The 24,032-nt window shown below is 46.5% G+C and overlaps 1 protein-coding gene across 5 annotated transcripts in view; it reads left to right on the plus strand.

The window, feature by feature from the left end:
• KIAA1549L (KIAA1549 like) overlaps nt 1-24,032 on the plus strand; it is a 674,355-nt gene that overhangs the window by 384,501 nt on the left and 265,822 nt on the right. For all 5 annotated transcript variants that reach the window (XM_086955871.1, XM_086955872.1, XM_086955873.1 and 2 more), the window contains 2 exons: nt 8,524-8,669; nt 15,454-15,625. In XM_086955871.1, coding sequence (XP_086811997.1) covers nt 8,524-8,669; nt 15,454-15,625 — 318 coding nt within the window. The remainder of the gene's footprint in view (nt 1-8,523; nt 8,670-15,453; nt 15,626-24,032) is intronic.

Consider the following 24,032-nt stretch of genomic DNA (forward strand, 5'->3'; position numbering starts at 1 on the left):
ACCATTGCATTTTAAAATTGTTTGTATCATTTGTGTTTAGATAGCTGATTTTAAGAGCACTACTCACATTATTTCACTGGACTCGGTCCAAAAATCCTCGCACAGCCGCCCTCGCGCTGTCAGCTAACGCCCAGAAACCACAGCGCCATTGCCGGCGTGCCGATAGGCCACGCCCCCCTGGAGGCCACGCCCCCCCTCAGAACAGGTACTTAACCGCTGTTCTGAAGCGCTGCTTGTCAGAACATTTGCACTCCTGAGGCGGAAAGCCGGGAGCCAGCCACCATTGCATTTTAAAATTGTTTGTATCATTTGTGTTTAGATAGCTGATTTTAAGAGCACTACTCACATTATTTCACTGGACTCGGTCCAAAAATCCTCGCACAGCTGCCCTCGCGCTGTCAGCTAACGCCCAGAAACCACAGCGCCATTGCTGGCATGCCGATAGGCCACGCCCCCTGGAGGCCACGCCCCCCCTCAGAACAGGTACTTAGCCGCCATTGCCTGCTCGAGGAAGCCACGAGCCACGCCCACCTCTGTTGGCCACGCCCCCCTCCGACGCCCAGAGCACCCACTATAAAGCATGAATCCATGCCGGAAGCGCAGCAGACGAGCGCAGCGGGCGCGACGATGGGGCGCCGAAGGCGCGCTTAAGGCAAGCTCGTCTGCGCTCGTCCGCGACGAGGACGCGACCAGCGCAGACAACTCTGCTCAAATTCGCTCGCAGCCCCCACGCTACACCCGGGAAACCCTGCTTAACCTGCGAGAATTCGCACACGAAGGTCAGCCCATCTTTGATGACACCGCCTTTCCACTGCATGACTTCGCATATAAGGGTCTGCTCCTGGGAGGCCTTCTGAATGTCAGATCACTGCCAGAGCATGCTAATGAAATTCATCTCCTCATCGAATCACATCACTTGGATGTCCTCTTCTTAACCGAAACGTGGACTCACGTAGATTGTGACATTGAACTAGCATGGGCATGCCCTCAAGACTTTAAAATTTTGCACCTTCTCAGACCCAAAGGCCGTGGTGGTGGAGTAGGTATTATCTACAGAGCCTCCTGGCACATTAACACCTTAGAAATGGACTCAGTCGCCGGGACCGAGCTCCTCGGCCTCTCCATAAACTGCCACTCCGGAGGTATTTTTACGGCAATTATCTGCTACCGTCCTCCAGGGTCTTTCACCTCCCAGCAACAGCAAGCGCTACTCACCACCTTCACGAACATGGCAACTTCCCACAATAAACTAATCATCCTAGGGGACTTCAACCTCTGGCCAAACGGCAGTCCAGACACTGGTCTAGAAAACCTCCTGCTCTCTTGCGAAAGCGTGGGACTCCACCAACTGGTTAAGCAACCTACCCACTCAGCAGGTCATAGACTTGACCTCATCTTTTCCAGTTCTGAACTAATACATCTGAACGACATTCTGCCCATGAGCTGGACAGATCATGCTCTTATTAAATTCTACATTACCAGCACAAAAACTAGAACGCCGAATGATAGCGGCGCCCTACCAGAATTTAAGTACAGAGACTGGAAAGCTCTGGAAAAATTGAGTTCCACCACAGCCGTCTTTAACGTGGAAGACAGCTTCTCCCCTATCAACTCGGTTGAAGACAACTACAGAGCCTTCTGCACGAGGATAGTATCCACTACGGACTCCATTGCTCCATTAAAAAGATGCAAACCTAAAGGCAGAGCACCAGCCCCATGGTATAACGACTCCCTGAAAACCCTCAAATTAGCCTGTAAACAGGTGGAGAGGAAGTGGAGACAAGGCTACTGCGACACAAACAAAATTATCTGGAAAAATAAGCTCCTAGAATATAAATCTGCCATCGCGGAGAGCAAATCCACCTACTACTGCTCCACTATAGTCAATGCCGCAAATAGCTCCAAAAGCATCTTCCAGATCCTTGACAACCTTATCCACCCCAACTGTGCCCAAAAAACCATCGCCCCCACACAGACCCTCTGCGATAATCTTGCACAGTTCTTTATGGACAAAATTGAGACCATCATTCACAATCTTGCAATTCCCCCTTCGCAAGATAATCTCAACTCCCCCGGAGCCGCCACTACCAACCTCGATCCGCCCCGCCCAGGACACCTACCCAGGGAATGTCTGCAGGCTCTCCACCCTATCCCGGAAGCTGATTTCGAGAGATTGGCACACAGAATTACCTCTGGGTCTCCCCTCGACCCGTTGCCCCCTAAAACACGGAAAGCGTGTGGAACTGAACTCTTCCGCACCCTCCGTAGGCTCTGCAACCAATCTCTGTGCTGTGGACTTGTCCCTACCCCCTGGAAGCAAGCACTCATCACCCCGCTGCTGAAAAAACCCTGTTTGAACCCCGAATGTCTATCCAACTTTCGGCCTATATCGCTTCTACCCTTTCCAGCGAAAGTTGTGGAACGCTGGGTTAGCTCCTGTCTATCGGCACATCTAGAGCAGAACCACATTCTGGACGACTTCCAATTCGGATTTCGCCCAGCCCATGGTACCGAAACGGCTGTGCTTACAGCCATGGAAGAACTTCGTATGCGTGCAGATAGGGGCCACTCAGTGGCCTTGATCTTATTGGACCTGTCTGCCGCATTCGATACGGTCAACCATGGGATTCTGCTAAAGAGGCTCAGAGAGGCAGGGGTCGACGGCACCACCTTGCTCTGGTTCCACTCATACCTGAGAGATAGGAAACAGGCTGTGTCCCTCCCCCCTTTTCAATCCGCCTTTTCCCCAGTACCTCACTGGGTGCCCCAGGGCTCGACCATCAGCCCAATCCTTTTTAACGTTTATCTAAAACCACTCGTCACTCTAATTAAATTCCATAGACTGAAAACTATAAACTACGCGGACGACACCCAGCTTATCCTCTCCTGGGAGGGGGAAGACTCAATCCCCATGGAATCGTTCCACGACTGCTTAAGAGACACAGCCAACTGTCTGCACAAGAATTCCCTGCAATTCAATTCCTCCAAGACCGAGGTCCTGTTCTGTTTGTGGAGCCGGATTCCTCGCCTATTCCCCACGGAATTCTGGCCCCCGGAAAACCCAGAAAAACCACAGCCAGTCACTAGCGTCCGCAATCTGGGTGTTATGCTTAACAACAACCTCAGCATGGAAACGCAGGTAACCAAAACAGTCTCCACCTGCTCGGCCCTACTGCGTTCCTTACGCAAAATCATGCCACTACTCCCCGCACAGGCTCGAGCACTAATAGTCAGGTGCACTATCCTTAGTCGCCTTGACTATTGCAATGCTCTTCTGCTTGAGTCCCCAGCTGTTCTACTGGACAGACTCCAAAGAGTCCAGTCGGCCGCAGCCAAACTAGCCCTCGGTTGGACCAGGAGATCCTCGGCCACAGCAGCCTTAGCCGAGCTACATTGGCTCCCTTTGAAGCAGCGAATAGCTTTTAAAGCACTCTGCCTTGTCTTCAAAGCACTACACGGAACTGGCCCCAGATCCCTACAAAAAATGTTTTCCTGGTACACACCCACCAGAACTCTCCGATCCACCTCAGCCTGCCTTGTGTTGGTACCCAGATTTAACAAGGTAAGGACTGGAGGAAGATCCTTCAGAGTGGCCGCCGCTAAACTTTGGAATAGTTTGCCGGTCGACATCCGCCAAATTCCACAACTCCTTCCTTTCAGAAAGCGGATTAAAACTTGGCCCTTCCCCTAATTCCCCCACCTCTAACCCCTAACAGTCTCCCGTCTCTTTCCATTTTAGGAGTAAGCTCTCAGCGCCAGGATACCTGCCAGGTGACAGATGCGCTATACAAATGTTTTAAATAAATAAATAATTAATAATAAATAATGAGATAAGGAGATCAATTGCCGGTTGCGAATATTCATTGAGGCATGTTTCGGTCAGAATCATAACGTCTAGATTATAATCTAAGAGGGAATCAGCAATCTCTGTTTTGTGTTTGACAATGGACCTATAGTTATGTAGTACGCATCAAAGACTGTAATGGGAGGTGTATATGTATGGTGCAGTGATTAGTAGGACATCCCAAAGGTTTCTCCAGAGTGGAGGGCGCTGAACTTTGGAGAGGCAATCAGAACTAGAATAGATTTGGCATCCAGACTGACATTAATTCCAGCAGTGAACCAAGGTCTGTGTTTCATTGGGCTTGTGGTTAAGGTTTTTCCCAAAGGTGATGTTATTTATTGCCAATATGGAGTCCGTTTCTTCAGTGCTGAGAGATAGGGTCATTCAATGTGGTTTAGATGAATCATTGGGTGTTGATAAGGTAGGCTTGGCTCAATTATTTCCTTTGACTGCTTCAAGTCTCGAAATTTTTGAAGTTTCAATTCTGAGGCTAGGGATCTAACAGTGTCAGACAGGTTGTATTTAGCTAAGAATAGATCTGAGTGGTGTTTGGTCAGTAGCAAAGGGTTGGGGTTTTTTGAGGATCCGTGCAAGGTAATGTCGAGAGGTAGGAGTAAAACCACATTTTTGTGGGATGAGGCCAGTCAGTAAATGGAGCTGAGGGAGCGCTTTTTATGTGATGGCGAGTAGGAGTGTAGGGAAGAGGAGTAGTAGAAGGAGTATGCGATTCCACGTTTCGCATTTTTGTCAGTTTGGGAAGGAGGTCTCTGCTAGTAGAAGATCTGTCGAAGGTAGAGGAGCTTCGGGGGGAGGAGGGGGGGTTATATTTTGAAGCCAATATGCTCAATGTCCGAAGGTGAAGATGAAGATGGGTGTTGTTGTCTGGGTTGAGGAGAACTTTGTATTTTGGGCTCCTTCCGGAGGTAGTGGCATGAAGCTTTTAGAGAGGGGTGGTGTTGGTTGGAGGTTGTGGATTGTGGTAAGAGTCAATATAGGGAAGGAAAAAAGAAAAGTTAGAATTCTGAATTTGTGGAGTTGTAGGAGCTGTAAGCAGAGTCCATCTGTTGCTGACCAACCGAGGGTGTGACAAAAGATATTGGTCAAATTTACATTGGTTAGAGTGGGAGGCTTGTATCATGCTCTTACCTTTGGTACTGTGTGTTGATGTACCACCTGCAACCCATCACTCACACAGTGCCTTCATTGAGATGAAAATCTTGGGACTGTTGTATAAGGTGTCATTTCATAGTCTCTGGGGTGACGTAAGTGCTTTAGGTGACAGGATTGAAAGTGGCGCCACATGTGGAGGCGGCTCCTGCTCGGCCCCCCAGTCTCTGCTGTGCGGGGCTGCTGCTTTCTTCAGTGCTCTAATATCCAGAGAGGCCTAAGTGAATGACCTAATTCTCTCTGCGAGGGAAACGACAATAGGCAGAAAATTCGTGTTCTCTGGGGCACCGCAAGTTACTTTATCTATCTCTAGACAGGACTCTCAAATACAATTACACATTCCAGAACTGACCTGAGCCAAGCACCAGGTTGTGTTAGGACAGAGTGATACCGTGAGCAGAGTGTTTTTTTTTAACATAAATTCATATTAGGTGTGCGTGTGTAAAATGCCGGTGTTAGAGAGTATTTTAGTGTGATCATTACTTTAGTGGATTAGTTAAGCAGTTTATGAGTTGCTAACAGAGCAGGATATTTCTATGCAGGCATGACAGGCGTGCACACTGCCATTGACACTGTGCAGTAGTATCTGCCCATGTGCATATCTGAGGCCAGATTATTGAAGGAGAACCCCCCCCCCCCCCCCCCCTTCCCCGGTTTGTGCCCAGCGTACCCTCCTGGCCAGCCTGGCTCTGATCTCATTACTCAAGGAGTGAGTGTGTGCACAGAAACATAAGGCAGGGTTGCACACACTGTGCTGTGTGTGAATGTGTGTGTGCAAGCGCCGACGACCATTGACGGAGCTCGGAGTCAGAGGCTCCTACCAGCTTTTCTGTTCTGTCTGCCCTCACAGATTATTACAGCAGTAGTCTGCGCAGCAGCTCACAGGGGTGGAGCGTGGGTGCTCCAGGGCAGGAAAGCTTTGCAAAGAAAGTATACACCCTCAAATCTGTGCAGAACACTTTCCCATCCATGAAAAAAGCCAAGAGCGGGAATGGGAACTAAACACCCCCACAATGGACAGGAGTGTTCGGAAAATATGTCCCCACTCAGGGGATATAATGAACAATGTTTCAAGTGAAATTGCACCTTTGTGACGTATTTATACAAGCCTAAATGTGTGCCTCCTTTATGTACGTACTCATGTGTAATGCCCAGCATAAGTCAGCATTCTAGTGCTGAGCCTGTAACTACACTGAACACCCACCCACCACTGATGTCACTGGTCATGTGACACAGTACTAATAAAAGAGGCCGAGCCCACGTGCTCTGGGCCAGTTGCACCGAGTAAGCAGTGTGTCCTGCGTCTCAGTTATTTCCAGCATAAGGGCCTAGGGCCCGCCCTTTACAGCATGCACAATATATTTGCCTGGGGGTATTCACAGAGTTTGAGCTCTAGTCCTGGGAAACTATGACGGCACAGTCACTTTTATGATTCTGGGAATCTTTTATGAATTCTGAAAAGAAACTGAAATAGATTCCAAAATTAGGCATTTTTCTGACTGTTTGGACACTCGGTCTTACGTTACCGATGTAGGAGCTCATTGAAAAATAAAAGAGCCAATCCAAGTTCATCGATATAAGGGAGTTTAGGGCTCAGTCATGATTCCGAGTTGTGCGGGAACACATACTTCTGAGTTCCTTCTCTCCCGTGCACATTTCGCCAAGGAAAGCCCAGGGAACTGAGGAATAAAGGGAAAGCAAGCGAGAATGAATGCACTCATACCGATTACCATACACTATAGGTAGGCGAGCCAACAAATGAACAGATCGAGCTGCGCCAGAGTCGAGCCAAAGAAAGGTCTGGCTTGGCTCTTTGAGCCCTGCACGAGCCGAGCCCTGGAAATGATTACCATGTAAGTCAAACAACAAACCAAGTAAAATATGATAAATTCTCTTCAAAACTCAAAAAGTGCATATCTTTGAAATCTGGAAGCTTTGGCATTACCATGTCACATTATAGCACTTCAATGAGAAGTTATTATTAAAAGTGAAAGAATGTAAACATTAACCATTCCTACCCCTGCTCCCACCCTGGTGTAGGTGCCAGTAGTGAACTACCAGGCAAGACATCAGTAATGTGAACCCTGAATGTTTCCCACAATGTTATAGATAAACATTATAGTCTATTAAATCAAAACTATAGATTTTGTGAGCTGTTATTCTGAACGGAACTATTTGAAGGTGCTTTCATATGCGCTAGTGAAGAAGAAATAGGATCAGTAAAATCAAGTATTTGCCTAAGATCACACAATTTGGTTCAGCGGGGAAGCCACGACTAATCCATGTTTTCTGGGTTCAATTTGTACAAGTCAACCACTTGACTATCTGTTTGTCTCTCTTTTTTGCCTAAAATGTTAATGCTTTGTTGTTTTAACTGTGCTTGAGGGCAGAGCGAGGGTGGTAGTAGGCAGAAGCCACTAGACATGAAAGCTCAGCTCTTTAAAGGCTCCAGATTCCACCAGGATCTTGAGCCCAGCCAGAGTCAGGTGTCAGGCTCGAGCTTTCAGCGACTCGCCCACCTCTTCTGCATCCACCATTTCCAGGTTCCAAACTCGAAATATTTTAGCAAAGCTGTTTTGAAAATGACTGTACTTCTGTGGTATTGGTTATTTCGAGTGAAGTATCCCCCTGCAGTTTTTCTGCAATAGTCATAATGAGGGCCATTCTGTCCATGCAGGGATGTGGAATTCCTATAGCCCGACTCCCAGGACATATTGTTTGGGGTCAAGGGCAACAAGTTTTAATGTGCATTTTGTCCTTGTGACAAGCAGGCCCAACCCCCTGCAACACAAGCCCTTTGGCTGCCAGTTTGCAGTACCACATTAAGGATCAGGGAAGTTCACTGCCTGCAGTTCAGTTAATATTTGTGTGCATATGTTAATGCTGTTCAAAATTGTATTTATGGTTCATAACTGAGATCTAATCCTGCTTCTTCACTTGACCACATTGTGTGATTCAGGGCAAAGTACTACATTTCTCACCGTGCTTAATTTCAGCCGGTGGTTTCTGGTGCTCAGCACCGGCACTTAATCATCAACACCTGCATAATTTTCATGAGCACCAGTTGAGGACGCATTCATTTACGAGGAGATTAAGTGATTTGCCTAGAATCATAGGATGTTGAGCTGACTGCCCACACTCGAACCTGGTTCCCCATCGGCAGCTCTGGTCATTACGCAAAATCCTCTTCCCACTTTCATAGTTAGTAGTTGGTTCAGCTTCAGTTGGCGCTAACAGGAGAAATGGATTGGTGCAAGCTGCCTCCTGAGGAGAGCCCCGACACTTACTTCTTTTTACAAATTACCCACTGATTTCCCATGTCCTTTGGGTCACATGTCTGCTTAAAGTGGGAGTCCGTAGATCTGGCTTAACGCCATTGTAGAAACCATTGTAAGTGGATATTGCATTTTTTTTGTATAGCTTTTTTTTTTACCATGTGCATTGTTAATTACGGTTTCTTTACTGATCCATGGATTGAAGAAGCCATGTAATATGTATTTTATAATCCACAGTTATACAAGGGGTAAATGACACGTTATTAAAAAGCGAATCCTTTGCCCGACTGATGGAACAGAGGCTGGGCCAGCTCTTCGTAATGTCTCAGCAGCAAGGGAGAAGATTCAAGCGTGCCACCGACGTCGGAGACTACACCGTACAGGTTGTTCATCAAAATATTATTGCAACATTTCTGATTTAAAATTGTAAATATAAAATGTTTAGAAAAAAAATCAGGATCCTCTCATAAAAAGACAGCCTGGCTTTTTAAATCATGAATAAAATAAATCTTCAGACTGGAAGCCTCGGAGTAAAATTGTAAGACAAACGGCTTCAAACTCATTGATAACATCATTTATTATACTGTGATTTAATTTCAAATAATATACTGCTTCTCTATATTTCAATTGCATTATGAACCTCATTTCGCCGAAATAATACTGTGTTTTATTCCTGCTGTATCATGGCGTGTTCCCCACTGCAGGAATTCTTTCTCGAGGCTCTCATGAGGGAGGAGGGAGGATGGGGCCCAGTGGCAAACATCTGCTGATCCTCGAGTCCTCCTGTGGCTCTGAGCAAGTCCTTTAATCTACTTGTGCCTGAAAAGAGTGACTTGTGCAGTGTAGTCTGGGTCTCCTGTGAAGTGACGTAATGCTCAGAGCCGGGTTGGCGCTATTAAAAACTGCACAAAATATAAATCTGGGGATGGTGGCCCATTTAGTTCTCCAGGTGGGGAAACACTCTGTTTTTGCAATTCCAGGGGCCATGCCACACATTTATTATATGCGACAGTCGAAGAGGATCCTTCTGCAGTGCAGAACACATGCGCAAATACCATGTGGCAGCACATACACAGAGTGGGATTCCTTTATTGGGGGGATGGGGGTGGGAGGGGGAAGCACTCTCCCACGCGCCAGGGGTAAGTGGTTCTGTGAGGGCGAGCACAGATTATAGAACCATCAAAGGGGCATTTTATAACTCGCTACCACCCAGGCCTTTCTCAAGGGGCCAGGAATGGGACGCAAATGCTCTTCGACTACCTACTTCCGCTTGTGTGATGCACTCACTGCTTAAACCTGTTGTAATGTTGGTGCAGTCCAGGCCCGGCTCCAGGAATTTTTATTTGGGTGGGCCAAGGGTGCATTTGGGTGGGCCACTGCGGGCTTGATTTGTTGCATATATGTCTAGGCAGGCCTGCTTCAGGGTCCTCCTTTATCTCTTCTTAGTCGTACAAGGCCCAGTAAAACTCACTCTTTTCCAAATCTCTTTTTAATGTTATCACTCTCAAAAGGTGTTTTTTCCATGTAATGTTACTTTGATGGGAAGAGGACGTTTCCGAGGTGGGAGTATCAGGCAAGTGACATTCCTCGGGCTCCCTCTGTGCGATCCTTCAGGTAGAATCCCTCTTCATTACTACCTCCACCTGACCACGGACTCTGCAACACACTCCCTTACAGGCTTGATTAGCCACTATTCCTCTCCAGTGCACCTTATCTCACAGATGACATTGGGCCTCAGCCCCATATCAGGCACCATCAGGCTCCACTTTAATTTTTTCCTGGTAAAAACATTAGTAAAATCACCTTCATACTTAAAACATTGAATATAGCAGTAAATATAATTAGCAAGTACTTTAAAGTATGTTCCGCAGTAGCCCTTATGGCCCGACTGCTAATTAAATAAACAAAAAAAGAAAGGCCATGACAGGGCCGGCTTCAGCGCTGATGCGAATGTCTTTTTTGGCGCCACACCAATAACCTCTTTCTCAGCAAATACCTTAACTACCACCTTCCAACAGTGCCCCTCATCCCTCCATGGCTCTCCTATTGACCTCTTCCTCGGATTCCCTCACTGCCACATGCCACAAGTGCCTCTCATCTCCCCATAGCCCCTCCCCCTTATGACCTCTTCCTCGGATTCCCTCACTCCCACCCTCCAACAGTGCCCCTCTTCTCTCCATAGCCTCCCCCTATTGACCTCCTCATCAGATTCCACAACACTGCCACCCTCCACCAGTGCCCCTCATCTCTCCATAGCCCCTCCCCTTCAAGACCTCCTCCTCAGACTCCCTCACTACCACCCTCCGTCAGTGCCCCTCATCTCTCCCTAGCTCCTCCCTCCACCCCATGACCTCTTCCTCTGATTCCCTCAATACCACCCTCCAACAGTGCCTCTCATTGTTCCATAGCCCCTCCCACTACCTCCTCCTCGGATTCCTTCACTTCCACCCTCCACCAGCGCCCCTCATCTTTACGTAGCCCCTCTCTCATATTTCATTTGTTGTATAACGCTACTCATATCAGTGTAGTGTGTGTCAGTACTTTACACCACACACACATTATACAGAGACAATGACTCATACAAGTATGTAAATCAGTCTACAGGAAATGTCACATACACCAATGATGAGCAGTATATTTTAAGAGTGTTTGGTCTGGGGAAATACAACCTTAGGATTTAAAGAGTATTCCATGGGGGTCAGCTTTACTGATAAAAATGTATATCTGCCCAAAAATACTCATTTTAGCAACATTAGAATGATGAAAGACTGGGGAAGTTCTAACTATATCACAAAAAAAAGCTAAGTTCTAACTATACCATTCATGTTTGCATGCAGCTCTTTGGTGACAATTCATTGGTCACTTCCTATGTTAGGATTGTAATTCTGAACTGCAAGTAACAGAAGGATCTCTGTGACAAAGGCAGGAACCCACTGAGCTATCCACATACAATACAGTTCACCTGAATTTTAAAACTATTAACAGACAAATGATTGCTCTCTAGAAGGATCATTAATCACCAGCGTTATCTGGGCATTTTGTATTCTTATTGCTGTCCTGCATCGGCCATGAAAATGATAAAAACTGTTTAAATGAAGCACACACAAAGTATGTGTCCTGCTGGGCCTGTGCAGATTTTAAAAAGAAAAAAAATGTAGTAACACATTCTCTTACCTACTAAATGAATCAAACTTTGTGTCACAGCCTGATGTGATAAGCCACTGCAGGGGTCAGGAAAGGTGACTAGGAATAAACAAACTTCTTTTCTCCTGTGCTGCATAGAAAAAGAAATATCAACGCAGCAGGACAGTAGGCAAAGGTTACCAAAGGTTACCATTGTCAAAGAAAGGATTTGCCTTTCACCATGCAGAGATGAAGGGGTGAAAAAATAAAGGAAGCCTCGTTAACATTTAAATGGTCTTTAAAGACCTGTGAAGTTCTAGGGTGCGGCTGTGATCAACTCTAAAACTGTCTCTATGTGTGTGCGCGCGCCCAGGAAGCTGTCTCGGCCCGGGCTGACACACATGACCTGTTGCACGCCTGCCTTCAAGCCCTCACTGCGAGAGCCAAGGCTCCTGTTTGGGCGGACCAGGCTCATGTTTATGTGGGCCTGGCCCACCGGCCCACCCGCTAGAACCGGGCCTGGTGCAGTCCCTGATCCTGACTCTTCCACGTTGACTGAGGACCACATTGTCTATCTAGCGCTGTCAGTCAATTCCAATACTACTTCATCCTTCCCGCCTTATGCCACATTAAACCCTGTCATAAAAAAGACCCTTTGTTTAAAACGATACTTTTGACCACAATTAAAACAAGCATTTGCAATGCAGCAGGTCTTGCATTTACGCATGTTTGAGCTATTTGCATTGTAAATGACAATGTCTTTCATTTATGTTTTGGTTTTTGATACATAATTAAAATGCATTGTCATTTACAATGCAATAGCTTAAACTCGCATAAATACGAGACCTATTGCATTGGAAATGCTTGTTGTATAATGCTATGGTTATTGCTGTTTATTGTTTTTATTTGAAATATGTAGGTGTTTCTTCATAAGAGTAGGGTTTTTGTTCTTTGAGCCCAAATATCCCAAAAATAAACGTTCCCTCAAGGTGTTCCCGTTTTGTTGAAGGTCGCCCAGGAAGCAGAGCGCGTATGAGGGATTTCTTCAGGAAATAAGCTTCTAGGTAGGGAATAACTGGGTTTTGAAGCAGTACCCTGGGAAATTAAACCTAGTTCTTATATAACCATACAAAGAGAGGCCACTTCCACACAGCACTAACAATATACGCTGTCATCATTATCAAAGGAATCAAATACACTTTGGAAATTATAATGGGTAAGCACACTTTTCAATTCACCACAGAAAGAAAATACGTCTTCAGTATTATCACACAGACAAGGTACTTTACATTATCACAGCGTGGACAGGGGACTTCCAGACTGCAGTTTCCGCATTTTTAAGGGGGAGATTTTTTCTGTGAGGGCCCGAAAAAAACACACTAACTTCATATTACTGCAAAGTAAATACACATTTCCACGTTGTGGCGGTGTGAATGTACACTTGACGTATTGTCACATTATCACACGCGCGTGCACAGCTCACCGAGTCACATGGAACGCGCACACCATCCACATCATAGCGGAGCACACAGCTCCGATTATACACAGACATGCAATCTGAGGAGAGCAATGTGATAGGACGCCCCCCTCCCCCGCGGGCACCATGTGTGACCATGATCAGGCCGGGAGATTGTCTGGGCTGAGGGGACAGAACAGTTATTACCTGCCCTTATTGCATTCCGGCTGCACAGCTTTAGCTTCCAGGGAACTAACTGCAGACAATCGAATCGCAGCGCTTTCCCCAGAGTGGCTGAGGGCAGGGACGGGGATGTGGCGAGAGTACCAGCCTTTGCGTGTCCGTGGAGGGGGGAGAGGAAGGAGGAGGGAGAGAAGGCGGGTGCGCATGTCCCTGCCCCCTCGAAACACCTGGAGCTGTTTCACCACAATGGCAGACAACACGGCGCTAATGATTCACCCCGAGGAGTTAGCTCAGCGGGTTAAGCACGTGCCGCAGAGATCTGTGTGGCTTGCCGTTCAGAGCTTCGCGTCGCTCGTGGTCAGACTAGCTGTGCAGAAGTAACCCACACCAGGAGTGCTTAAGAAACCCTGTTAACCCTCCACGAGAAATCACACTAACCCTTAACAAGAAACAATCCTGACTGACCCTGAAAAAGCCACGCTAACTTAGCATAAGAAACCACACTAGCCCTGAACATGACAACACTTCAACCATGCACGAGAAACGAAACCATACATGCAAAAACAAGCGCAGCCGCGAAAGTGAAAGTGACTGCGCTGTGCTTATTTAGTAACCTGATCCACGACGTGACGAGGAATGCAGCTGCACCCTGCGCGCCGCGGCTCGCTCCCGAGACCCAAAGGCCTTGGGAATGAACATTTGAAGAAGAAGTGGGACATGCACCCGCCTTTGGCCATTTGCGTGCTTCCATTATTGAAAGCCATATGCAAAGGCCAATCAAATGTGTGTGCAGAGTCACACCCACACGGAGAAGGTTCGGGGAAGTGTGGAGTGCTCACAAGAAGCCTCCCATAGAGCAGCACACTTTTTGTGACGCATCGGCAGCGTAAAACATGCCTCCTGTTGCGCACTATTTACAAAGTGACGCATCTAAGCAGATGCGTCACTTTGTAAACCCCTGCGCTACATTATACCTGCTTCAGGTATAATATATGAAGGAAGGGGCGTTCCCCCGCACAAAGCCTCGTAGAAGTGACGCAGTGAAATCTATGAGATTTCACGGTGTCTCTTCTAGGATGCAGTTGCGTCATAATCTTGCGCCTGGCTCACAGCAGGCGTAAGACTGACGCAGGCCCTTTCACATGGGGCTTGCCCAATGTGAAAGGACGCATTGCTGGAGTTGCGTCACTTTTGTGACACTCCAGCAATGCGTCACTTTTGCGCTTACAGATACGTCAGAAATACTGAGGTATCTGTAACTCTTTGCGACATGATGCGTCATACATTAAATATGACGCATCAGGTATGTCGCAAAGAGTGCGCACTGAGAAGTGATGCATCGCTGCTTTCACGCAGCGACGCGTCACTTCTCATAAATGAGGCCCTTAGTTTGTTCACTTGCACCTGGTATAGACAGGAAGGTTGTGCATATTTTGGATGTTTGGTCACCCAAATCAGGGAAAACGTAAAAACACATATTGTGTAGTTGCATTGTTAGGAAGCCCAGCTCATGGTGTTACCCCTCCTTCTCCTCTACTTTCTGTCATTCTATGAATAAATAAGTATTAACTGAAACGAGGAAAAAAGGACTAGGTGTGTTGCAAATGACTAAACAGTAATCCAGGAATGACCCCCCATCCCCTTCTTCCTCGTTCTATTAATTACTCATTTGTTATAGAATACCATGAAGAAGAGGCGAGAGAGTGCTAACAAACAACAGAGCTAATTTACCTCACAGATCATGCTGCAAGTGGGTGCCTGATCAGCAGTGAGTGTCATGCTGCAGGTTTCATAGAGAGGTTACAGACACAGAAGTAGGACTACCAATGGAAAGGGGACAGGGACGTACAAGCAGGTCTACAATGACAACACTGAATTATATACAGGAAAGAATGAAGGATCAAAGACCACCGGCTTTGAAGACAATGGACAAGTCAAGCTGTGTCACTTTTGTCATGCTGCTGCTGGCCTCCACGGCTTGACACAGCACCAGCATGTGAAAAACACAGGTGCTTTCTTTCAAGGCAGTGAGCAGGAAATATATACTAAAACAATATATTTCAAAAGCAGAGCACTGTCTTGGCTAGTGTCCATGCACTACAGTTGGTCCACTGTGTACGCAGTCTCACACAACTTCTGCTCAATCAAATGCAGATGGGGAGGATCAGCTTAGGGGCAAATCCCCCAAACTCTCTTAATACTGCTTTTTAAAGCCCTTTTATTGTGGCTAGAGGAGCCCTGGCAGAAACGTTTGCAGTCACGCCCAGACTCAAGAACTACGTAGTAGCCAACAATGATAACCATACAGCGTAGAGTAATGTTGCAATACACAGTTCTGTGCCCCAAGCTGTTGATGTGTGATGTAAGCAGTACTACTAACACTTGCTCCAATCTTTTTTTACTAGATGGTCAGCATTCAACGCGTGCAGGGTTCCAAGAATCCGGCACAACTGACGTATTATGCCTTGAAGAATGGCGAGCCCATGCTTGGAAGCACGGCTGCGAAACAGCTCAGCACTATCGATTCCCAGACCATGGCTCTTACGTTAGGATATGTTGTCCTAGTGCAAGCCGAGTGTAAGTTTCCAACCTATTGTCTCCGTATTATATCAAGAGAGTGACATAAAAAAAAATGCCACACCTGTCATGTAGCACTCAAAGGTATTGCCAGATAGCTTGTGGTTGTTCACTATATCTAAAAGCCCCAGCGATTAAGGGTATTCAATGTAAGAATGTGGTGCAGGTTTACCCTTATTATAGTCACACTTCTAGATGATGAAATATGGACTGGCCAGGCATGTCATTATTTCATCATAATTCCCTTGGTGAGAGAACGCCTCAATCGTTGTTTATGACCGAACATTGATATTATTTGATGTCATTGGCTGCCTGGCCTGTTATAATTGTCTGTGTCTTAGGTCAAACCAATGTAGACACTCATTTATGGCAAATATGCATTTTAAAGAAACTTTTACTTTACTCAGGAAGATTGGTGGAGGGATCATTGTGTAGTGTTCAATTTACAAGCACGAAATACAAGGTGATCTACATGACCAGGAAAATACAATAACTTCTTTGGGTACAAATTTATATGGAAACTATCAATAGAGAATGAAAATTGCTGATTGAGTAAAGATATCAAATTCTTGTCACCATTGTTCTTTTTTCTTCTGTATGCACCAATGATAGGTGTCTCTGTGCGCTGCACTGAAGGATACGTGCCCCAAAGACACTTGACATTTCACTGTATGAGTGAGGAGTGTGAACTATTAAAATCAGTCTTGTTTGCAACTATAAAGATGGCTGGAGAGCAATGGTCACTGGCGGTATAAACAATTGGAGGGTAGTGAGCTCTTCATGCAAATATTCTTTACACGCAAAAAAGATTTGAAATAAATAGGATTTTAAGATCAGACCTCTTATGATGCAGACTTCACTACTCTGGTACATCTTAGTCCCTTCTTGAAAGGCCACCTGCTCCACCCACTGTGAGGAAATACCTGAAAACTGACTTGTATAATCAGATCTTCAATGCCTGAGTAGCCCGAGTGGCTCCCTTTCATCCCGAACTGTGTGGCCCTAAACTTCAGAAGGGACCAGGACTAAACATACGGATGCTGACACGTTCATGTTCAGCAATCACCATATGACACATCTTGCCTAAATACAACAGAAATGGAACATCTCCACCATTTATTTGAAAGCATGATGTCACATTCACTGGCATCTAAATTGAATCAACCACTTCCTGTTCTAGAAATTCTGTAAGATGGCTGTATGGTGATATGTGTTCCACAAAAGAAATTGGGGAAATATCATCTTTCTTATCCCCGCAGTAAGTTGGGTCGTTTCATCTTACTTCCTCAAGTTAAATCCCTCCCTTTACAATATCCTTTTGATTAGAGAAGATCTCCCTTTATTGAATAGCAAACTCTGACCCACATCTATTGCAACCTGTCCTTCATCTGGGTGGCAGTGAGCTATTTGGGGATCTTACTGGACTTGAAGTCTCTCTCTTGCCCCACAAGCAGCTCTAATCAACAATGGATGTTTTTTCTAACTATACATTTTGCACTGAACTGTGTGTTTTCATGATGTTGAAGCCTCCAGTTCAGTTAAGATAACATTTTTGTTGCTAGAATGCTCCTCATCTAATAAGAAAAAGTCAGGTTTTCATGCTCTTCACAGCTACGTCTGTGATCAAGGGTTCGGGCACCAGCAAGCTTATCTTTTGCCCCGAAAACACGACTCCCCATTCTATGTGCACCCTTAGATGGCACGGCTGCAAAGTGGCATGATTGGTACAAAAGAAAGCCAGGCAGATCCTCCCTTTGCTCTGAGTGCAGTGCGTTGATGCATGTGTGCTAACTTCTTTGAATGAAAGGCCTTCACCTCGAAAATCCTTTTGCTGTGGATTCCTCCCTTTTTAGGATCTTCGGTGCTACAGTTCAGTCAAATGAGCCTTTTCTTTCTAGAGAGCCCCCCATACTCCAAGAAAATGACCATTCTTCTATACTTTCGCCACTATTTGGGGCGAACTAGTTAGTGTGATATCAGTCCACCCCATGATTTCACTTTCCCTATGGAGTGTTGGCTCGATTCCCATTGTACTAGTGGGCCGACAAGTCTCAACACAGTGTGGTTGGCTGAAAAGTAGGACTCATTAAAGGTGGTAGCTGTACCTCGAGCTACTTTGTAAAAGTGACCTCCATTGCCTTCTTATCATATTCTTCTTCACACCCCGCTTTCAGATGGCAGACACTGCGCTGCTTCGGTTGTAGTCAAGTCAAGTCAAGTCAAAGAATTTGTATAGCGCACTACATACCCAGAGGGTCTCAAGGCACTTAGACAGGGGAGGAGGATTACTTGTCAAATATCCACGTTTTAAGTTGCTTTCTGAATGCTAGGTGGTTCTGGGTATGGCGAAGGTAAGCGGGGAGAGAGTTCCATGTTTTAGCAGCTAGGTAAGAGAAGGATCTGCCTCCCATGGTGGTCTTGTTGATGCGAGGTACAGTGGCGAGGGCTTGGTTGGAAGATCGCAGTTGGCGGGAGGGGGTGTAGAAGGACAGTCGTGAGTTGAGGCATTCTGGTCCGATGTCGTAGAGTGATTTGTGTGCGTGGGTTAGCAGCCGGAAAGTGATCCTCTTATTTACGGGTAGCCAGTGGAGGTCTTTAAGGTGACCAGAGATGCGTTCGTTGCGTGGGATGTCTAATATGATCCTGGCTGAGGCGTTTTGGATTCGTTGGAGTTTCTTCTGGAGTTTAGCGGTAGTGCCTGCGTAGAGGGTGTTTCCGTAGTCCAGTCGGCTCGTGACCAGAGCTTGGGTGACTGTTTTCCTTGTTTCGGTGGGGATCCAGCGAAATGTTTTTCTGAGCATGCGAAGGATGTTGAAGCAGGAAGAGGATACGGCGCTGACTTGTCTGTTCATTGAGAGTGAAGAATCCAGGATGACGCCTAGGTTCCGTGCGTGGTCTGTCGGGATGGGTGCTTTTCCGAGGGCTTCCGGCCACCAGGAGTCGTCCCATGCAGAGGGGGATGTTCCTAAGATGAGGACTTCTGTTTTGTCTGAGTTCAGTTTCAGACGGCTTTGTTTCATCCATTCGGCAACTTCTTTCATTCCTTCGTGTAGGTTAGTTTTGGCGGAGCTGGGGTCATTGGTGAGAGAGAGGATTAGTTGAGTGTCATCCGCGTAAGAGATGATGTTGAGGTTGTGTTGGCGGGCGATGGCCGCGAGGGGGCTCATGTATACGTTGAAGAGGGTGGGGCTGAGTGAGGATCCTTGTGGTACGCCACAGATGACTTCAGTGGCCTCGGACTTGAATGGTGGGAGGCGGACTCTCTGGGTTCTTCCGGCAAGGAATGAGGTGATCCATTCAAGTGCTTTTCCTTGGATTCCGATGTTATTGAGGCGTTGTAAAAGGGTGCTGTGGCAGACTGTGTCGAATGCTGCAGAGAGGTCGAGGAGGATGAGGGCGACTGTGTCTCCATTGTCTAGTAGAGTTCGGATGTCGTCTGTTGCTGCGATGAGGGCGGTCTCAGTGCTGTGTTTTGCTCGGAAGCCAGATTGTGAGGAATCGAGGGATTTGTTGGCTTCGAGGAAGGCGGCGAGCTGGATGTTGACAGCTTTCTCGATGACTTTGGCCGGGAATGGAAGGAGCGAGATGGGGCGGTATTTTTTGAGTTCGGTGGGGTCCGCTGTGGGTTTTTTCAGAAGGGCGGTGAGTTCGGCGTGTTTCCAGTTTTCCGGGAAGGTGGCGGAGTTGAAGGAGCAGTTGATGACGTCTCGGAGGTGCGGTGCTATGATGGAGTCTGCTTTGTTGAAGATGTGGTGAGGACATGGGTCTGTGGGGGATCCTGAGTGGATGGAATTCATCAGGCGGATTGTGTCCTCAGTGGAGACTGGGTTCCAGATGTTAAGGATGTTCACGGGGGGAGAATGTTTAGTCAGTGGTCGGGTGGGATGGTCTCCGGGTTGGTTGTCGAAGCTGTTGTGGATGTCTGCAATCTTGTTGTGGAAGAATGAGGCTAGGGAGTCGCAGAGGGCTTGAGAGGGGGTGATGTCGTTGGAGTTGGCTGAGGGATTGGTAAATTCCACCTCCTGTGTCATGAATCCCTGAGTTGTGACATAGAGCCAAGTCTGAAACAGCTGTATATCTACTAACAGTCCAGGAGGGAATGCTGCAAAGAGGATCAGCAATGGGCTTGGGGTTACAGACTTCCTAAATCATTAAGCAATGGGAGTGGGACATCATAATCGATGTTCACACAATGAGTCTCTACAGGTGTATTGTGTAGTGTCAAATACTGGAGGGAAGTGTAGGGTTTGTGTAAGGTATTGTTGAGATGCCCTCGTTGCACTGTCCATCTGTACTGTCATTTCCAGAGACATCTTAGGTGAGACCTGAAGTGCATTTTCAGTTACAATTAAACAGACATACATTTGGATTCCGTGTAGGAATGTTTTTATGGTATGCATTTTATAAACAATATTGTAACAGTGATATCAGTGTCATCAAGGGGAGATCATACAGGCTCAGGTTATTCTTGGACAAACGCCCAGCAAAGTATGCGCCCTGTCCTGTTTCGCATGTGATAAGGAAATCAGATGAATACCACAGGCAATCTGAAGACCACAGCAACATGTGCAAGGTAAATTTAGACACACACATCAATAATGGGTGCTGCAAAATGTTTGTTCAACACAAAAGGAGTTGTGTTTATGTGGAATAAACAGAGGTGCAGGTGGAATACCTTTAAATGCATGTGTGGCATCTGTGAAGAGTATGCAACATTGGCAAGAAGCACCTGCCCCTGGCCATGCAAGCGTTACAGGGTGGCCTTAGCCCCAAGGCTAATTTCAGAGCCTCCCTTCACAGGTGCCGACACCTTTGCCGTCTGTCACAGTTGGTTCCTGATGCCTCACACACTAAAAAAGGTATGTTTGTGTACCTTTTATCCTATCCTTTTTCATGACTAGCTGACTAATTCTCTGACCTGGGTCTGTATTATTAATATGCCCCAGGGGTTCAATGGGCATGTGCACCACTCTGCACCACAAGGGCATTTTGGTATTACAGAAGGGACAGCAGACACTTGTGCGGGTCTTTCTGTACTATAGATCGTTCTGGCCGCCACGAGGCACCCCTATGTGCCGCACAATCAGGGTGTGCACCGAGAGCGTTGCTTTGAAAGAAGGAAAAGCGGTCCTATGAGGATCCCAAGGCAACCCTCCCCCCCTTGCATGTGGGCTCAGCCAATCAGTCCACATGTCTACAGGACAAGATAGAATGGGTTGAAACCTGCACATTAAAGGACAGGTCAGTGGCTGACAACAGCCGGTGTTCCTTCCACGAAAGTGCTGTTTCAGGGCAGGTGTGAGTTCATGACTACGCTGGGAAAGTGCACCAGATAAACACACCCATTGTAGGTGCAATGTGCGCTATGGGTAATATGATCCGTCCTGTGCTGTGTGTGATTCCCCCAAAAGTGTCTGGTCACTGGCTGAAGCTGGATGCGCACGCACCTGCAATGAACATAGGCTGGCACCTGTCATGGCTCATGACCCCATCCTTGTATAGATCTGTCTGCATGGAAGCCACATCCTGCAATGAAAGGGCATCCACGTTCAAGGAGTAATGACTGTTGCCAGTAACGGAATTAGGGATCTACTCTGCCTGATGGGCGGTGCTTCTTCGCAGTGTCTGCCCAGTTTTCATCAAACGATGTTTGAGTCCTCAGAAGGAAATGTTGTTCATTTAATTACACGCTAAGTATGTATTTTGTGCACGTGTTCTGCACTTTGATCTGTGACGCCTACTGCTGTTCTAGTCTTTGGTTGCAGATGTTTCTGACATAGTTTGATTGCTGCTCCTGCTTTCATTTCTATATCCACGTGTGTACTAACTTAAGCTACTACGTTTAGGTTGCAATTCTTTATTCCATTTAATCTTAATCATACAATTTTTTCATTGTCTGAACCTTTAATATAACTATGCATAAACGTTTGAGAACACACTGAGTTAATAAACAGTTTACACTATTTTGTTAATCGAATATACATTGAGGTAAAGAACAGTTCGCTCACTCATCTGAAAGCGATTTATCAGATAAGTACTTGTCTAATACTGCACTCTTCTTGACCTACTCTGTAACTCATCGATCAGCCTTATTTATGCCTGATGCTAGCATGGGCGGAGCAGTCTTATAACGTAGTCTACTGGTTTCGGAATTCATGTATGCACAAGTGATCCTGGCTTTACTCTTTGCATTTGCACATTTAAACAGGAGTCCAGCTCTACATAATAATGCAAGCATTGCTCCTAGACATGGATGTCTGTGAGTTCACAGTGCTGGCCACTTGTGAAATAACCGTAGTATGATGGCTGCTAATGCCATGTAACGTAATGTACTTGTTTGTTCATGGGTACCAACAAGATGGCTTGTAATGCTTGGTGACCATAAGCAGCTCACGTCATGGCAGGTTGTTTTTCTTGAGAACTTTAGGTACTTCCCTCCAAAATGTCTTAAAATACCCTATGATCACAAGAATGTTCTATGCAAATATTAGCCATAGTCAGTCACTCCCAAGGAAAAAGGACGCAAGATATGTACTTGCATTCTAAATGCTTACATGTTACTGGCATGATGGTTTCAGAGTAATCACTAGAAAATTACCCAACGAATGTCGACACATACCAGTTACCAAAGAGTTACGAGTTACTGGAGCAACGCCGTTTAAGAGTGCTCATGAAACACAACTAAACCCAGTGTGCGCAAGCACACAAATGTGGCAAACAACAGTGAGGCCAATAGTCTGGGACATCATAAATATAATAAAACCTGTATACAGCCCTAAGTAACATTGCTATCCTCCCCTACTGTGGAGCAGCCCATTCATGCCCTGGTTCCCATAGCCACTTGGTCCTTCCTGCTTATGATAGCCGAAGGCAGAGAGGTTCACCACTGAGTAGAAACAAGCCAGAAGGCTCCTGCTTCCCAGTAAGCGACCGGATGAAGACCTAATCGAGCTGGGTCTGGTAGCTTAGTGGAGTAATGCAGCCACTGTAGGGGCTTATGTTGACCTCATGGTCACAGGTTCAAATCCCAGTGGATCCACTCAGCCCTTCATTCTTCTGAGGTCTATAAAAGCAGTACCATTGAGTTGGGTGACAATAATGGTATTCAGCGCCAAGATACCCCTTGGGTAATCGTGCCTTTTACAAATGCACGATTTATGTTTTTTTTGTTTGGTGTAAACAAACGAAGGAAATAATGACACTTAGCTTAAACAGATATTTGGAAAAAAACCTGAAGCTTTAAATTTAAAGTGCCTTGCCACTGTATGTCAGTGTGAGGCAGTCAGCACCCTGGAAATGTGGTCACATCTTTTTGGGGTTTGAAACAAGATAGCAGTTACATTGCAGCAACAGTCATGTAAGAGTGATTGCAGTCACTGGAGGAGATAGGTGGGCATTTCCATATTTAGACATTTACTGCACCTCTAAAGGGAGATGACTAGTGTAATGCCAGAATAGTCCAGAACTGAATATTATATATACAACAGTTTCAAATAGAAAACAGTGATGCTTGCCACTGCCTTGGTCTGTCGAAACAGCAACAGATGATCGTTCAGCCGGTAATGGGATGGGTAGTGTTTTCAACAAAGGCAAAGAGATGTCTGATCAGAGCCACTCCTTGCTGTCAAAGACCAATACTCAGTGGTGGCTCCTATGCTAATGCGGAGGAGCGCTACCCCACTGCTCTTGGAGCAATGAAAAAGAGAAAAATAAAATGATAATAACAATGGGCCTGATTATGATGGCAGTCAGACGAGCATCTGACTGCCATCCTGTCAGGAATGGGATCAGCCGACAGGGAGTCGGCGGTCCCACCAGACATATTATGATCTGACTGACCTAATGCGGCGGGCGGTCCTGCAGGGGCCGATGGCGGTGGAACCGCCACCGATGGCCGGACGGTGGCTGTCCCACCGCCATAGTAATCAGACCTAACAGCATTATTATTTTATCATTCGTTACTGCGGGTTGTGATAGAGTGGGCCGGGCTTGTGGCTCAGAGAGAAAGAGTGGGGTGTGCACACTTAAGTGCACGTGACTGCTTGGCCAGCCATCTTGGCCCACCCTAACATTCATGCGCACTTTTCATATTCCCACCAGGCTGTAATGCACAGCCTTGTGGGGAATATGCGTAGGCTACCTGTCTTCACATAAGCGCCGATCCACAGCGCTCAGACCAATCACCATGCTACTTGCAGCATTGTGCTAGGCCTGTGTATCCGGGTGCTTCCTGCAGCTTCTTCCAGTCTGGAGTTAGGAAGAGAAGCGGAGATTAGTAGAATCGGCGGAAAGGATAAGTGTTTTAAAAAAAAAAATTCAATCCCTCCCTCTTCCCCCCGCCCGCAACCCCCATTCCCTACCAGCCGTCACTGCCAATACTTCCGTTTTGGACGTCATCATGAGATAC

Source organism: Lissotriton vulgaris, chromosome 2_1, assembly GCF_964263255.1.
Source record: "Lissotriton vulgaris chromosome 2_1, aLisVul1.2, whole genome shotgun sequence".
Lineage (NCBI taxonomy): Eukaryota > Metazoa > Chordata > Amphibia > Caudata > Salamandridae > Lissotriton > Lissotriton vulgaris.